Source organism: Ambystoma mexicanum, chromosome 1q (genome assembly GCF_040938575.1).
Source record: "Ambystoma mexicanum isolate Mex_15411 chromosome 1q, UKY_AmexF1_1, whole genome shotgun sequence".
NCBI classification, from domain to species: Eukaryota; Metazoa; Chordata; class Amphibia; order Caudata; family Ambystomatidae; genus Ambystoma; species Ambystoma mexicanum.
The window spans coordinates 983751896-983769996 of NC_090922.1; the positions used below are offsets into that span (position 1 = coordinate 983751896).

At 43.1% G+C, this 18101-nt stretch overlaps 1 protein-coding gene across 1 annotated transcript in view; it reads left to right on the forward strand.

Annotated features, from left to right (window-relative positions):
• The window catches only part of LOC138559733 (vitellogenin-like), a 1213840-nt gene that overhangs the window by 1047927 nt on the left and 147812 nt on the right, over positions 1 to 18101 (forward strand). The window contains exon 31 of the mRNA XM_069642739.1: positions 7578 to 7767. Coding sequence (XP_069498840.1) covers positions 7578 to 7767 — 190 coding nt within the window. The remainder of the gene's footprint in view (positions 1 to 7577; positions 7768 to 18101) is intronic.

Genomic DNA, 18101 nt, shown 5'->3' on the forward strand with positions numbered 1-18101 from the left:
TCAGAGCAAGACGGGCTGCTGAATTCTGCAGAATCTGTAAGCGTTGAATTAGAAATTTGGGCTGACCAAGATAAATCCCATTGCAAAAATCAATAGACCCCATAATGGAGGCTGTGACAATTTTACACATTAAGGTAAGGCAATCGGGAGGACCTTTTTCAGTATTCTAAGTTTGGCGAACCCGGTTTGACAAATTGTCGACACTTGGGCAGATCTGGACCCTAAAGACATCATTTTAATGCCCAGGCTTTTGACTACCATGGCAGGTTCAGGGCAAGGGCCAAGGCAGGAAGGCCAATAGTCAGAAGACCAAGAAGAACTAGAGCAGGCAGAGCCAACAAAGAGTACCTCGGTCTTGTCGCCATTTAGCTTAATCCAATTAGTAGACATCCATTCAGAGACTGCTGAGAGACAGTTCTTAAGCTTATGTGGAAGCTCAGTAGGAGAAGCATGAAGTCGAAACAAAATGTGAGTGTCATTGGTATAAGAAAAAAGTGAATGTCGTGACTAGCAATCAATTTTGCAAGAGCCAACATATATAAATTGAACAAAAGGGGCGAAAGAGCTGACCCCTGCGTGACTCTGTAGTCCAAAGCAACAGGAGAAGATTCCAAAGGGGGCACAGAAACAGTCTGGGTACGGCTCAAAGAGAAAAGATTAAATCCATTTCAGAGGAATCAGGTGTGAGCATTTAGGGGCGTGCCTTCACCTGTTATATCCTTATTCCCTTACTTATCTGACCATTCTTTTTGTTTGCTCTCCTCTGGACCTTTCCTCTTTCTTTTGGATTGCTACTCTCCTGATTATTCTTAAAAAACAATATTCATCCCTCCAGCTCTTAGAAAGGGTTGACATATCTCTTAATAATCCCACTACCTTGACTCTATCTGTCTCATTACCTCACTTTAATCCGGTGTACATTCCGTCCACTTGACTGAAACTGTTTCCTTACAATTCATTGATTTTCTCACTTCAACTCATCACCCTAACTTATAATAACTTCTTATTCTTTTGGCCCTATGTACCCCTTGTAATATGATGAATCACTCTATTCTTTGTTTCTCTATCATCTATCTTAATTTTTGTTTTTGCTCTCTGTTGGTTTTCGTCCTATCTTTGCAAATTCTCCTACTGTGTGTCTTGGGGTGGAGATACTGTTTCCACTATTCCATTTCATCTGTGTGTTCCTCAAGGTTCACTTCTTGGGCCTCTTTTATTTTCTCTCTGTACTATCCCATTTCATCAATCATTTATTTAAGCTGTCGCATGTAGGCTGATGATTCTCAAATCTCTATTTCTTTCTGACCCTTTACTGATCAACTTCATGCTTCTCTTTATAATTGTCTTTCTGATATTAAGTCATGGATGCTTAACCATTCTCTGTGTTTTAATTCATCCAGGAATGCACTTCCATTTTTCCCTGTTCACTCCCCTCAAAGCAGTCTCCCTCCTTCTACAATCTTTTTTACCTTCTGACCTTTTCTCTCTTCATCTTCTACTCATAATATTGGTGTCATATTTTATCCATCAATCTCTTGTTTGTTCCTTCTATTGCCAACTCTAATCCATCCCAAAGATACATCCTTGTCTTAGTTTCCTAGCCTCTGAAGCTCTTTTTTTGTCCTAAACTTGCCTTGGCTTGATCTTTATTCATCTTCTCTTATACAAGCCATCCCTCACTGCTCCTCCCCATGCCAAGTCTCAATTTGTTCTTTTACCCCTCTTGCTCCTAAATTCTGATATTCAATTCCCTATTCTCTTTGTTCCACTCTACCATTGCTTCCTTGCATTCCTAAAATGTGTCTTCTCTCCTTTCAGAACCATTAAAATACATAATGATTACTTTCAGTTTATAATCTAATGCATTGTTTCTCATTGTTTGTAATTTGTTTACATCTCTTAAGGAAAAGCGCTTTATATAATTCTGATAAATAATAAATAAATGCAACTGTTTAATTTTCTATTGGCATTGAAAGGGTTTGACATGGCATATGGAAACTGTATTTCCTTTTTTTTGCTTCCCATTAAAGACCATTATAGCTCTTTCCATTAAAAATGTTTCTCTCATTTTCTATTAGCATTGGAAGAGTGTGATAGTGTATATGGGAACAGTACTGTTACTTGCATGCTTCCTATTACAGTACATAAACTCCTTCCCATCACAAATTCTTAATTCATTTTCTCGTGCTATTTAAAGGGGTTGATACTACATGGTACAGTACTGTTCATTGTGTTCTTCCTATTCCTGAGGGTCCTTGACATTATACTAGCATGCAGTATGTTTCCTTCACTAGCACTAAACCATGTGTTGCCACTGCTTGTGCTGGACATCCTATTGTGGGAGCCATATACATGAAGTGGGGTTTCCAACCCAGCCCTTTAAGATGAGGTAGCAATACTTTGAGATGGATGGAGATGCAGAATATACTCAAACATCAATAATCAAACTGACTCAGGAAGTTGGCAAAGTGTAACTGTTTTAATATCAATTATCTAAAACAGGGAGTTACAACAAACATCAACGAATTTGCTCGATCTTCACACTCAATGCATGTCATAAAAAAAAACAACTTTTATAATGAAAGCTCGTCAATCTACGTGGCAAATTACAAAAACCTATTTGGGAAGGTGAAAGGATTACAGAGAACATCTAGGTATACGCTCCATACTTGTTAGGGAAGGTGATTGGGTCTCTAACATCAGGTGGGGAAACTAAGCCCTACTAAAGTGCAGGTCACTATGAATGTCATCAAATACACAATGTCCTATTGGTTATACAAACTATAAGGCTCTCTATTACGCTGCCCTCTACAATTGGTTGGCACCCTTGTACCCCTCCGTATGTAATATCCCACCTATGCAAACCACACGCAGGCTAACATCCAGGTGCTGGTGGGCTGGTCATAACCATAGCTTCCCACAAATTAGCCTGTCATCTATCATCACCCTTGCAGTCTGCCAGTCAATTAAGCTTTGAACTTAGCCTTGAAAATGTTCTCTGCGCTCGAAATATATGAGGGAGTATAGGCATACTCTGTCTTCTAGGTTTCGATACAGCTCTTCCCAGTGTCTGTTTTCATGGAACTACGTGAATGCAGACCATGTTTTCGAGTCCTGTATTTAAAATACTATTAAATGATGAACCTCTGACATCTTCAATGTTCTCACTCCTCACCGAAAACAGGAGTTGTGTTCTTTCACACATTCTGTAACCACTGCTCCGAACGTTTGGCCCCAAGGTGGCCTTGTCTTCTTGGTGTTGAGCCAGCCAAGCCCTTCCTTGGTTCACCTCCTTGGTTAAGTTTTCCGATTTCCGATTTCTGACTTTGACACACTGAAAACATATAGCTTTGCTAAAGTAAGTTGTGGAATCATCCATCATCCATACATTATCATGCATATACATTGGTGCATCGCCGCAATCTATTCACTACATAAAAAACCTTTAAGAATACTTTGTCTACTTGCGTTACTGCTTCTGTACAATTGTAAAGCGACTTGATACATTCTTCATTATTTCTGTTAGCATGAGAATCTTCATCTCGAGCCCGAAATGTTGCTCATCTTTGGCATCTCCTCTTGAGAGTGCCTGTAGAATGTTTATGTCCTCTCGTCTGTGCATCTCTTCTGGGTGCGTCAGCTGTACTCTTTATAACATCACCAATCTTATCTTTTGCTCAGTTTTCACGCTTCTTCCGGGATTTCATTCAAATGGCCATCATATTGTTGCATATGCATGTATGGCTTCCTCAATGGGAATCTTACTTCCAGGATTCTCTTTGGTATTGGTACTCTCACTGGCATTGCACGTGTTTTACACTCTGGCTCCCAACATATAGACAACATGGGGGAGGAGCTTTGGGTGGGGGTACTTGGCTCCACCTCTAGATACACTTTATGATATCATGGAGTAGATGGAAGATCAGGGCCACACCCACCTGCCAACAATTTGGGGTGCAGGGAGTGCCCCAAAATACAGAGGAAAATAGCATCATGTGGATGATGGAGAGAGGATCAGAACCTGCAAGTGATCTTGATGATGTGGCTGAGGTTATTCAGGAATGTAATTCACATATGAAGAATTAAGACCTTCAAGTGCCTGCAAGAACGTCTGTTACCCGCAGTGAAGTTTGAGTACCCTGTGCTTGTGGATGCACAGGATTTGCACAAAAATGTTCTGCCTTAAGCGACATTCATGCTGCCTAAGGAGCAATGTGTCCATGCTAAGGTAGATGGTGCAAACGGAGAACAAAGGCCGGCTGCAGCTCCGCAGCTAAAACAGGAGACACTGTCTGTGATAGATTTGCAATACATTGTTGAGGAATAACCCCAGCATGAAGATCTCATGATAAATGCCGCTACAGTACATTACTTGGACCCCAGTAGCCTGCTGCCAACACTGGTGGGACTGACAACCGTTCTGCAATTATATCAATCATCACAGTACCCCATCCTCTCTTTGACACTCTGCCCACTCAACCCGACTTTTGAGCCCCTCACGACAAACCCTCATGACACATGCCCCTTTGTGAGCATCGCCTGCGGCATCTTCACCCACAGCTATGCAAACGTCTGAGCCGGACATCTGCAGGCTTGTCAACCCAGCCTTCCTTGCTACCCTGGTTTCTGGCCATGGTAGCATCTATCACTGCCCCCCTAGTTACAAGGAAGGCTAATCTACCCATTCCAACCCATTCACCCTGGAGGATGAAGAGGTCATAGGTAGCACCTGCAACCCCAACACATTAAGGACAATGTGCACTCATTCCTGTGAATGCTCCACTGACAAGCCTCGCCTGTTTCGCTTTTCCACTTAATTGCTTCCATTGCCCCACACATTTAGTATCTCTCACTTTGCCCTCGGGACAACACACGGTGATGCTCCATGACACACCACAATCCCCCTCGCCTCACGCATGAATGTGGCCTCATTTTCCCATGTATTTGTTTTTTTATGTATGCGTTTCTATGAATCAATACATGCAACAACAAAAAATCAAACTGTTTAATTCTTTGCATGTTGTTCAATATGTACTTTGGGGCAGACCTGAAGGCAATTAGAAATGTTCATGCAAATTGACATTACTAATATTACTAAACATCAGAGGCCCTGCACAGTACTACAGTGTGCATCCAGAACCTCAGATACACCGTACAGTACTACAGTATGCATTACTAAACATCAGAGGCACTTTATAGTGCTACAGTACGCATACTGAACCACAGAGGCGCTGTACAGTACTACAGTCTGTATGACTAAACATCAGAGCACTGTACAGTACTACAGTATGCATACTGAATATCAGAGGCACTGTACAGTACAGTATGCATACTGAGGCACTGTACAGCACTACAATATGCATACTGAACGAGGTTGGGGAAGCCGGGTATGCAACCTCTGCCTCATTAGATGTTTGAATCACAACTCGCAGCAACCATGCTGATTAAATATCCCGGGCAGGGCTGATGAAAATCATAGTAAAATACTTTGATGAATGGTTGCAGAATAAGGGCATAGCCTATCGGAATGCGTTTGAAGTGCAGGAACATGGCTGTTCGTGATTCTTCAAGTCCACAGAGCTAATGTGTGCTCCGAGGCAAGAGGCAGAAGTAAAACACCCATCAGCCATCAGCAGGGATTCTAATTGGGCCTGATAGAAAGAAGAGAAGGGCATATCCACATTACGGTGCAAAAGCGAACATACACATAGTATGGGCCTTAAGCTGTTCCATAATGAACTGTAACTAATAAAGCCTTACAATGTGTGGGTTCCGACTTTCTTCAAAAAAAGTGCAAATATATTCTGACAGTCTTCAAAAAAGTGCAAATATATACATTATATATATCACCTTAACACCATATGCACTTTACTGCTCACATGATTGATAATGTATATAGTGGAAGCACATACCGCAGCCTGTATTCCACCCCATCCCTGATCATAGAATAAGCACTTGAATAAAGTGATATGTTTGACCCTGGAAAATGGAGTGTTGTTCTATATACTACTGTCCAATACGGCCACTGTATTTAATGGACATCTTTATTTGCCCATGGCACAATATTGCCATTCTAAGGTGGCCTTGGGTCAAGAGGGAACCGAATCATGGATTCATGGATGCAGATGTCTGCTGTTGTAGATAGCCAAGTGCTTTGCATAAACAGCCATGCAATGCACTGTAAAGTTAAGGCTCACATTTGCAAACAGTCTAGAGAGAAACTGAAAGATGCAAATACACAACTTTGAAAGAAACAAATGTTCAGAGGACACCAGACCACAAATACTGAGCATTTTGCAGGAGGCACACCCATGGCTCCATATCATCAGGACACCACAAGTCTGCCCTTAATGATGTCCCCGGGAGCAGTGGACTATGCAGCTTCAAGCTTTGAGTGTGGGAACTAACCACTGCTATAGACCGAGTATCTTCAATGTTGCTTCCCCAACTTCTCAAGCGCCTGGAGACTGCCCCTGGGCGGTAGCGGTGCACAGTATAAATCAACATAACATAATAAACATAACCCCAATAGAAATGACGAATTCACCAGCTCAACCTTGTGAGTTATCTTTGGAGAGCAGCAAATTGCCCCCTATAAGTTGATTGCAAGTGTCTCTAGGTTCGCCGCTCAAAACCAAGTGCTTGAAGTTGTCACCAGGGGCATTAGCACTAGTGCTAGGCACGATTTTATCATTTGGTAAAATCGGCCACTGAAAACAAAGCTGGAAAAATCCAAAAGAACCTGTGTTGAATTAATAGGAGCCTGTCAAGTTGAAACATGGACAGCAAAAACTTCATCAGGCGGATGCTGGCGATGCCCTGCTCTGAGACTCACCCAGGATTTAACAAATAATGGATCAAAGAAATCCACTGGGATGATCTATCGTCTGTATGTCCTGCTTCAATCTCTATTGTGTCCACTGTGAGCCTTTTTATCATTTCTTCCAATCCATATCCACAGATGCAAAATCCAGGGCAGGAGGCCAACAGGTCTGCAGCAGATCCGACCTTCCTTGCAAAATTAACTATTTCTCAAGCATGTACCCAATAGCTATTCATTGACTCCTTGTAAACCTAAAGATACTAGGCCTTAAATCCCCTGCGCCCTTTTAAATAACCGTTTTCCATTTATGATTGCATGGACAATGTGGTCATGGAAACCTTTAGGACAGTGCTGGTACATTTGATGACTGTGGTCATCTGCAGGGGAACGCTTGCTTTGTGCCACTCCCTGCACATGGCTGTTGCTGGTTAGTCCTGAAAGCTTGAAAATAGGAGAACATATGCAAGCACGTCCCTCTCTGTATTCATGTGCTCTGCATATCCTGTGTGCAGTCCTGAGCTGCACCATTGGAAAGCTTTGAGGTTGAAGCATGAACTCTCAAGTGCCAATGCTGGTATTCGGTTCCCATTGCTTCGCCTGCTTTTACTTGCTTGTGTAGCCTGTACAATACAGGTGCAAGAAACAGATGTACATTTGGTCCCATGAGTAAGATTTAAATGTGAAACAAACATAACTGAATAATATTATCACTATTATTTTTGTTAGATTCAAAGACCAACTTTGTCTCTTGCAGTTGAATGTGAAATGAATGAACAGAGATTCACTACTTTTGATAAACGCAGCATGAAATGCTCCCTGGCGTCGACAACTTGCTACTGTGTTTTGGTTCAAGACTGCACCAATGACTTGAGGTTCCTCGTCGCAATGAAAACGGTTGCTCGCCCATCTGCTACTCACACAGTTCATTTGAAATTGGGCACGTCGTAAGTACGACCTTTAATTGTAAAGTATGGAATGAATATTTGTTTGTATTCCATCGTAAAAGAGAACACAATAGAATGTGTAGTCTTTGCTAAACAACACCATCACCTGATACACAAGTTGGAGCAACTACATAACTATGTGGGTGGATAGGTACAGGAGATCTATTCCAAAGTTGAGGTTGAGTGAAATTTCCCCCTGTCTGGCTCGTGCCTTGATATGATATGATATGATATGGCATTTATAACGCGCCTATACACAAGTGTTTCAACTTAACCTCTTAAGTGCCAAGGGCGAGTATGCTCGTCCTTTTTTGCATAGACTTACATAATAGCCTGGCACTTAAATATGCCCTTTGTATTATGAGATCCAGCAGGACTCTCTGGCAGACTACAGTGGGGCATGCACCAGTTGCGCTGGTTCGGGCAGGTAGGGTTCTGTTCAGCATGCCAGTTGGAGACGCGGAAACACCCGCCGTGGTTTGCTGTACTCTGTGAGGTTTGGGAGCCATATAAACGGACCACATTCCTGTCACTGTCTCTTTGTGGGTTTACCTAGTCCGTGGGAGCAGAACTTTCCAGAGCAAACACAGAACTTCGGTTTCAGAGGAATAGTGGTAGACTCTGGAGCAGTTTGGTGATCTTTCTTTTTCAGATCTCCTTAGTTATTGGTCTCTGTTTGAAAGCTTTAGTCTGTTTACGTATTTATTAGGTCCTATTTGTAATTTTACATATTCCGCCTTGCCTTCCTTGGTCGAAAATCCCCAAAATGTTCCCCTTGTCGTTTTCCCTGTTCATTTGTCATCTTGTGTTAGCCCAAAAAGGTTATTTTTTTTTTTAAATCAAAAAGAAGCCCCTTTCTTTTTGGTATCCCTAATCTTATTTGGCAGTGTATTTTCCATTTAGGCCTTGTGTGACTTAACCTATCTGTTTCCATTACCTTGACTTTAACCCCCAAATAAGCAAAAAGCCATTTATACATTTCCCTTTTGTATTTCCGCATGTTTCTATACCCTAAAAAAGCATTCCTTTTGCATATGAATCACAGGGCCTTCCCTGTTAAAGTCTCCTTCCTTTGTGTGTCCGTGAACCCTGAGTGGATCCATGTGTTTTCCATAATAAGTCATTTGTCTTAGTTCTTATTTATTAAGAAGAAGGAAATTGAAGTTCTAAGCAGGGCAGAGATTTGGAAGAGGAAAAGGAGGTTGACTTCCAACAGAATGAGAATATTGATTGGAACATGGTGGTCCCAGACCAAAATGTTGTGTCTCTTGGCGTTATGTGCCTGGTAGGGCAGTTTTGTTTCCTGAGATGGGAGAGTCATCGAGCAATGTCTCAGGAGGAAGAGAGGAGACATCATAGGGGTTGGAGATGGAGGAAGATCATTTGCAGCATGTTTTAATGAAATAAAGCAAGTTGAGCAATGCTTGGTTCAATAATGGACATCACCTATTCTAGAATAGGGGGTGGTTCTGACATGCAGCCCTTTCAGACGTCTGCTTGAGTCTTTTATCTAATTAAGCTACGTAATGCAAAATGGCCAACTGGAGCTGTGGTCATGCCTTGCATGGATGATTTGCAGAGTTTCTTTTGACTTATTTGGCTAGCCGCGGCCTTGCATCGGCAAGCTGAGAGGCTAAAGTATTTCCCAATTTGAATTCATTTTGGAAAATAGGCCATTATCATTGTACAATTATAATCAACTATGTATCTATACATTCAATATGCTTCTAACTGCTTTCTTTAAGCTAACACGTGTACAGTTTCCGTATACAGTTCCTGCCACTCTCAGTGCTACTCCTGTGTTTTTATGCAGTGAAATATGACATTCTAAGTAACTCTCTGTACTTTATTCATGCTGATTTACTAATCCTACAGTTAAATGGAGGTGTTTGGCTCCTCCATTTAAGATGTCATATGTGTGTTTCATTTACACCTCAAATGCTCGTTAGGTATTCTATGCATCTCCTGCAGTTTGAAGGAGTGTTTAGGGTGCTTAACCGTGTACTACCACAGTACAATCAGACACATCTTAGATCAAGGGCTGCCAACTATGGAGTGCTTGTCACTGCCACAGGAGGAATAAGTGGAGGCGGGAGGGCACACGGACAGTTTACACATAGGTTGTGAATATAATGGTTGTACGTGTTTTGAAAGATTTTCATTTGAACGTCTGCATTTTATTAGTGCATTTTTGGTCGACCCGAATTCAACAGGTTTTTGTTGTTGTTATGGGGAGGGCCCATGGCCCACCAATACTCCCTCCCTACTCCACGCCACCACCCTCCCAAAACTCACCTCCAACTTCTACTCCCGTACCCCCACATACACATATGCATACATATGTATATGTACATGTAATTGGTCGATTTGACCAAAAGTGCACAAACTAAATACAAACTTTCTTTTTTTTGTTTAATTTTTTTATGTTTTGAACTTTTGAAATGCCCATATCGGGAATCCTTTTGTTTTTCCTTTATTTGTTTTGGTTTATTCAAAGAGGTATATACAGAAAACAGATTTCATTAAAACAATGATTTCACAATAAATTACTTATGCATCCTTTTAAAAATCCTTTTTTTTAACAGTTTTTATTAGAATTTTGCAATAAAAGGCAATAAAGATACAATATGAAAGTCAATAAACAAAAATCAAATGAATAAATTCAATACAACTTTGTGCAATATATACAGGGGGCAGTTGCCCCTAATGGATAGAGAAAAAAGAAAAGGATAGACAGAAATTAGGGGCCAGGAAGAGGCAAGGAACAGAAAAAAAACGGAGAAAGAAAGAGAAAAGAAAAAAAAACGTCAATTAGGGAATTCACCCATAAGTATCATTGAAGACACTCCAGATTGCAAGGTACTTGCCTGTTTTTTTCAGTCTTTGATAGGTTGTCCTCTCTCTGCATAAAAGAACAGTCAGGTCATGCAGCCAGCCATCAATTGGTGATCTGGCATCACTCTTCCAATATTTCCGTATCTGCTTTTTTGCTATCAGAAGCGCTCTATAAGACCAGAAAAGTTGGTCAACAGAAAGTTGAATGTCCACCGGGAACAGTCCTAACACATATAAGCAGGGGGAATGAGGGAGCGAAAGGTCTAGTATGAGTTCCATGTGCAGCAAGACAAAATGTAAGTCTTTTAAAACACATCTTAAAGGATATGACAGGGGAGGACTGGCTTACAATATTTGCCTTAATGCTGTAGAAGGATTTTGTAGGTGCAGTTCGACTGAAGTTGTGAGTGGACAACTGCTATAAATCAACTTTGAAGTGATAGAGGCGACGGTGGTTGTAACACAGGAAGTGGGTGCAGCAAAGGTGTTCATATGTCTGGAGCCAGTCAAGGAGAGATGTTTTTGGTAGTGCGGTAGTTGACAGAAGAGCAAGGAGTAGACATTTCCTATGCAATTTCTATTTATAAGGTCACTAAAAGACAACAGTCAGTTACAGACACTAAATATAATATCCCCAACCTAAAAAGTCAGATAAGACGGCTTCTAGTCTTATATGTAGTCTATACTGTTATTACTTGTGAAAAAATACAGTAATTACAGGGATAAAATATAATCTCTTCTGTCATGAAGTATAAGAGTTTGTTTCTCTGAAACTCCTATTTGACTACTAAAAGTCACCACATTGAAATAATATCCTCCTACCTACCGAGAAACATAAGATGTTCCTCTCATAATATGTTAAATTATGTTTTTTAAAAAAAATGTTTTTATTATTTTCAACAAACAACACTTCAAACATTACAACCATTTAGGACGTCCATGATCAATATTAAGACATCATGTTATTCAATGCTCTCTCCCGTCCTCCACCCTCCCTCCCCGAAAACTTGAGCCGTCGAATCCATGCCATCCTCTTGAACACCTTCGGGTGACTCAGTTATTGCCAACTCATCTCGGTTTTCGGCATCCTGATTGACCTGGTGGGGGTTTGCCATCGAGGCCACAAGCTGTCTCCAGGCTATCAGGGGGCATACCTCTTCCTCTCCCCCACTAGTGACAGCTTCGTACCAGGCCGCTGTTTCTGCTTCGGCCCATTTCAGGAGGTCTGCCCACCACATCTCCACCTTAGGCCTATGGGCCGCTTTCCAGCTCATCGCATTTCTGCGCTTGGCCAGGATATAGGCCAGGTCTTTCATTTTGCTAATGTGTTTTAGATTACGTGGCCTGGGGAAACTACCCAGCATACATGCCCAAGCGGACCCCACATCAAGCACCACCCCCCGACTGGCCAATCTCATCTTCAGTTCTACCCAGAATATCTGCACCTCTGGGCAAGCCCAGAACATATGTAGCAGCCCAGCCACTTCCTCCCCGCACCTGGGGCATTTCTGTATAGCCGAGCCACCAAACCTAGCTATTCTGCCGGGGGTCAGGTAAGCCCTGTGAGTGACATACAGCTGAATCTGCTTGAGTCTAGCGTTTCGGGACACCTTCTTATGGCACCTTTGGGCTCTATCCCATTGCCCCTCTGTCATGGTTTCTCCCACCTCCCCCTCCCAGTCAAGTCTCAGTTGGAGCAACTCCTTCCCCGCTTTGCATTCAAGAGCTCGTATATCCGGGATATTTCATGCCCACCCTCCGAGACATCATACATCATTTCCACCGAGGTATCAGGTTCTTCCGCAAGCACCATATCAGGCCACCTCCCCCTCACCTGTTTCATGATCCTGGTGTAAGTGATATATTGGCCCTTATGAGCCCCTGTTTCCTCTAGCAGCCTCTTGAATTCCACTGCCTCCCCCTCCTGCCATATGTCTCCCAGGCTGGCCAGGCCTACCGGGTTCCCAGTATCTGCAGATCCCTTTGATCAGTTGGGAGTCTTCCCCACATAATACCACCAACGGGACCTGTTGAGAAAGCGGGTCCGGGTCACCCACCGTTCTCCATGCTCTGCGCTAGACCTCCCAGCCCAGCACCAACAGTCTCACCATCTCTGCCACTTTCGTTTTATGCAACCACACTGTTTCCTTTAGAAAGTATGGGGCGGAAGCACCCTGTAGGAGCCTGGCCTCCGCAGATTCCTCTGTGGACAACCATCTAGCCACAGATGATAGGTGTCCCACCAAGTAATATAATTCAAAGTTTGGCAGGTTTATGCCCCCCTTGTCACACGAGTTTTGTAGTTTCCACAGGGCCACCCTATTTCTAGAATTGTGCCATATGAAGCCCCTGCACAGGCTATGGAGCCTAGCAAAAAAATGTTTGGGGATTAAGTACGGGATATTTACAAAAAAGTGCAGTAGTCTGGGCAAGACCATCATTTTGAGCAGCGCTGCTCTTCCCATCATGGCCAGGGGCAGTCTGGACCAAAACCCCATGCTGTTCTTTATGCCTGCAACTGCTTTCTCTGTGTTGTGTTTGTGTTCAATCTCTAGCTTATGATATATGTGTATGCCCAAGTATCTGAACGTCTCTGTCTGCCAGGGTATCTGTAAAATGGGCAGGTTGTCCAGTGGGATGTTTTTGTACCTTCGCAGGGGGAACACGCTGGACTTCCTGGGGTTTACCGATATGCCCGACAGGGCAGCGTAACGATCCATCACCTCCAGCACAAATGGCAGATTCTCCTCTGGGAAGCGCAGATAGAGGAGCATGTCATCAGCGTACAGTGATATGAAGTGTGTGTTTCCTGTAGTACGAATCCTCACCTCCCCATATTGTTGCCTGAGGCAGATAGCCAGCGGCTCCAAAGCAAGTATATATCACATGGGCGACCAGGGGCATCACTGTCTGGTCCCTCTGCTGAGTTGCCACTTTTCCGAAATTATAGCGCCCGTCTTGACCCTTGCAATCGGGGAGCTATATAACATCTTGACCCATCTAATATATCTCGGCCCTATCCCGTATCCTTTCAGGGTCGCCATCAACCATGGCCACCTCACCGAGTCAAATGCCTTGACCGCATCCAATGACACTATGGCCAGCTCGCCCGGGTCTTTCTCCGTTTGGTCAATGATATGGTGCAGCCTCCTGTGATTGTCTTTGATGTTCCTGCCTGGGACATAGCCTGTTTGGTCCAGGTGTATCAATTTTTTAATTACTCGTTTAAGCCTGTTGGCCAGCACTGCTGTGAGTATTTTGCTATCTTGATTGAGCATCGATAAGGGCCTATAAGACCCACAGTCCACATTCGGCTTACCCATTTTCAGGAGTGGGATGATCACTGTCTCTCAGAAAGACTCTCACAGCTCCCCCTGTTCATAGGCCTCATTGAACGTGGCCAGAAGTGGTTTGAGTAACTCCTGCTTATACGCTTTGTAGAATTCGATAGGTAACCCATCTGACCCAGGCGCTTTACACGTAGGCAAATGTTGTATCACCGCCTCCAGTTCGTCTAAGTTGATTGGGGCCTCCAGGTCTGCTCTTTCTAAATCGTCTAAAGTGGGCAGCCCGATATCATTGATTTGTTCCAAAATCTCCTGGTCCATATCTCCCTCCACATCCTCATATAAAGGTTTAGAGTATTTGTGGAACTCCTCATTTCCCCCATCCTGGGTGTTGCAGATCTGGCCATCAGCATCCCTAACTACTCTAATCACCGGCCGGGGTGCCTAATTTTTGTATAACCAGGCCAGTAGTCGGCCTGGCTTATCTCCACCCGCATGTTGCCTCTCAATATATTTCTTATAGTTTAGCTTACATAGTCTATCCCATAGCTCACTGCTAGCATTTTGTAGATCTCTCATCTTAGCACTGTCCTCCCGGGTGGTCCCCCCACTTCACATTAGGTCCTCTAGCTCCCTTTCCACTTCCTGTAATTTTTGTTCTATTCCTCCTTGGAGTCCTTTGGATTTAGATATGGCTACCCCTCGCACCACCACCTTAAATGCCTCCCATACTGTTCCCATGGATCGTACGCTTCCCGTATTTATGTCAAAATATTCCTCTATGGCCTCCCTCAGGTCCTCCCGGAACCCCGAGTCCTGCAGGGCCTCAGCTCTGAGCCTCCATGTCGGGATACATGCTCTAGGGGGGTGGTTATCGCCACTCCAAGACCAGAGGCGAATGGTCTGACAGTACTATGTTAAGTTATGTTATCCAATATTTATACTGCACCCATCAACACTGTAGTGGTTTTACGACACCTGGCCTTGTCCAAAAGGTGTCATATTGTGACCCTGCCATGGTGTTGACAGTTAGTCTGTTAAAGGCTAAGGTTTGTTAGTCTGTGGAAAAGAAGGGACTGTTTGGGGAGGAGATGATAAGAAAGAGAAACTAGATAATAGAATGACCAAAAACAGAGAGGAAAGGTCATTGGGATGCGAATAAGGAGATATGGTTGTCAAGATTGAGATGCGTGTTTCTCAAATGTGATAAGTTGGTAAGCATGAGTGTAGGACTCAGGAGCGCAGTGTTATCATGAAGGCAATATCTAGAACCGACGAAGCAAATTGCCAGATGTACCAGATGTAGTTAGATGGTGAGTGGTTGCGTGATGGACTTGAGGGGTGCTCAAGTGGGCCCTAGTAGTGTGTAGGCTTTCACCAGATAGATTTGTGAGGAAACAATGCCTATATCAAGTTAGAGCACTGGGTTCGCCAAGCCAGCTGACAGGAGTGTCAGCACCAAGAGTTGGATGTGTATAAAGGTATGGCCAATAAACGAATATCAGCTCCACCTGCCTTCCAATAAATATAAGATTTGTTTCTCTGCAACATGTAGTTGAAATGGCTATTAAAAGAAAGCACAGTCCCTTACAGTCACAGAATATGATCTACTCCTGCTTACCTAAATATAAGATGTTTTGCCTGCAACTTGTATTTTGTACGGCCACTAAATCATGACAAACTTATTTACAGCCACTGAATGTAAGCTGATTTCCCTCCTTCCACCAAACAAATTGGTGGTAATGTTCTCCTCACACTGATAAGAAATGTCACATGCGTGATTCATGCAAGGTGGCTAATGGGATGTAATAGTCTCTGGAGTTATAATGAAAAAGATGGCCTATCCTCATTCAGTTCCCTACCTGTCCCCCAACGTAATCCCATGTTGTACGTGGTCCTAACTAAATCCTATTTTATGTTTCTACCTGTCCCTGTACTAAAGCCTATTTAAATGCTCTACCTCGCAATTAACTCAATTGTATTACTGTTCTTCCTGTCCATCAAATGACATTTAGTCTCTTAACTGCTCTAGCAAACTCCTGGCGCAGCATCTACCTGACAACGGAATCCCCAATCAAACATCCACGCACTAGTTATACTATTTCACAGCAAATCATCTGAAACACTTTTCTGAAACCACTCATAAAGATCAGAACAACTTGATTCATAAAAATTAGAAACATTCTGGCATTTCAGTTTATGTCTGATTTGTTTTTGCCTAGGCATACCCAAATGCTCCAAGTCTCCATTTATTGGGAAAGGGGAAAAACATACTTCCTCAATGTTTCAATGCAATCATATGAAAATAAGTTTGAATGCTTAATGACTGAACAAAACAATATTGACTTGATCATATCCGAGTCTCCCCAAATCACACTGTAAATAATCTGTTTATGATCAGACCTTCCATTTTTCTGCAATTTGTGCTCCAGTCTCACTTCAGTATTAAACAAAGTGTATCTTGGCCCCTTCTATAATCCTGAATGCAATGGCAGAGAGACACTGACGTCACATTCACAAGGTTTGGGGCTATGGTATGTCACAGGATATGAGATGGAGAAGGTGGTCCAACAAGGGTGAGTGCTCACAGAGTCCGGTTGCTGTGTTGCCCGGCACCAACTCATATTTGCAGTCAGGCATGCTCTTGTGTGATATGCCTGGATATTGCCTGCAAGAACGCCAGCGGGCCTATTCTAAGCCATTCAGATGTGGTGAAGACCTTCACAAAACAAGACGTCACTTCTTTTCTCTGCTCAATCCTATGCATGGGCCCCTGGAGTGGTCCTGCGCAGAGCAGGAATCCCACGCACACAACAGGGAAGTCCTGCAGAACTGGATGTTGAAGCAGATCTGCTTGATTTTGTTGCACCTGCACATACCAGACTCAATCTGCCGTTGAAAAAATGGCAGCTGTCATTGCAGTGTGCCCGGCGGCCATCACCCCGGAAGCACTGCATGCAAGAGGTGGAAGGCGTGGTAACCCGGGCATCAATGGATCATGCATAAAGTTATCTGGCATTACAGCGGAGCTCTGGCCCGAACTGTTTACCAATGACTGTGCATTCTTCCTCACCAGCGCTGTATTGCTGAATGAGAAGATTAATAAGAGCGGTGATGATGACTGCGCGTCTTATTTGCTAAATCCGATAGCCGTAATTAGAGTGACTCTCACCTTTTACTGGGCCTTGAAATAACACCCTCCAGTTGAAGCATTAAGACACAGTAACTTCGCGGCAATAGTAACCAAAAATAAATTGGAAGTCGGAGCTCATTACCATGGAAACTGTAGCACGCATGGATCCTTTCAAATTAAGCAGCAACAAAGTGTAAAAAGCATTGTTTCACATGCTGTTTTTTTGTGTGTAAAATGTGACATTTTATCTTAAATGTCACTTGCTATTGATGCTCGGTTCTTTTTGTGTTTTAACACCATGCTCCTTCATACCCGATCATCCCAAAGTGAAATAACACACTGACATAGCACCATGGTGATTTCAGAAGATGCAGTGATGACTTTGAGAAAAGAAGCTAAACCTCTACACCCAATCGAATATGAAAGGTTGGGGCTGGTAAACAGAACCTAACATGAACTCATGCCTCCTTTGGGAATGGGAAAATTCGGAGCGACAAGAACACTGCAGCAGAAGGATTTAATCAGAAAATGCGGAGAGTGCTCTCCATCAGTGCTCCGGAGCTTCGGTATCAGAAGTGTTCTAGCTGCCGAAATAGAGCTTGGAGCTTAGAGGGAGCAATGGGGAATGACAGTGTGCTGTGCCCATTTCCAGACACAGCACACCATTATTTTCTCGCAGTGCAATTCAGCTGGAGGATTTGTGAATTTAGATTGGAAAAAATAATGCAAGGTGTAAGTATGGGGACGAGGGGGATGATGGTGTGGTAAGAGTAGCAGGGACGAATGTAGCAGAGTGAGAGGAAAGGTGGAATTAGAGACAAAGTAATGGTCGAGATAAGATGTGTAGGGTGGATGGGGAAGAAAGTGGGAAAATTACGGTTCAGGCAGGGAAGTTGATTCACCAAAATGCCAAGGGTAGCGTAAGTGACATCACACACCTGATGACATCACAGGAAGTGATGTTACATGACCTTTGACTCAGGTGGGATTAATTCCTCTTTAACCCTAGTGATATCACTGGAAGTCGCTTGCATGTGTAAAGAAAGTACATATATCATTATTAATATTAGGGTATTTAT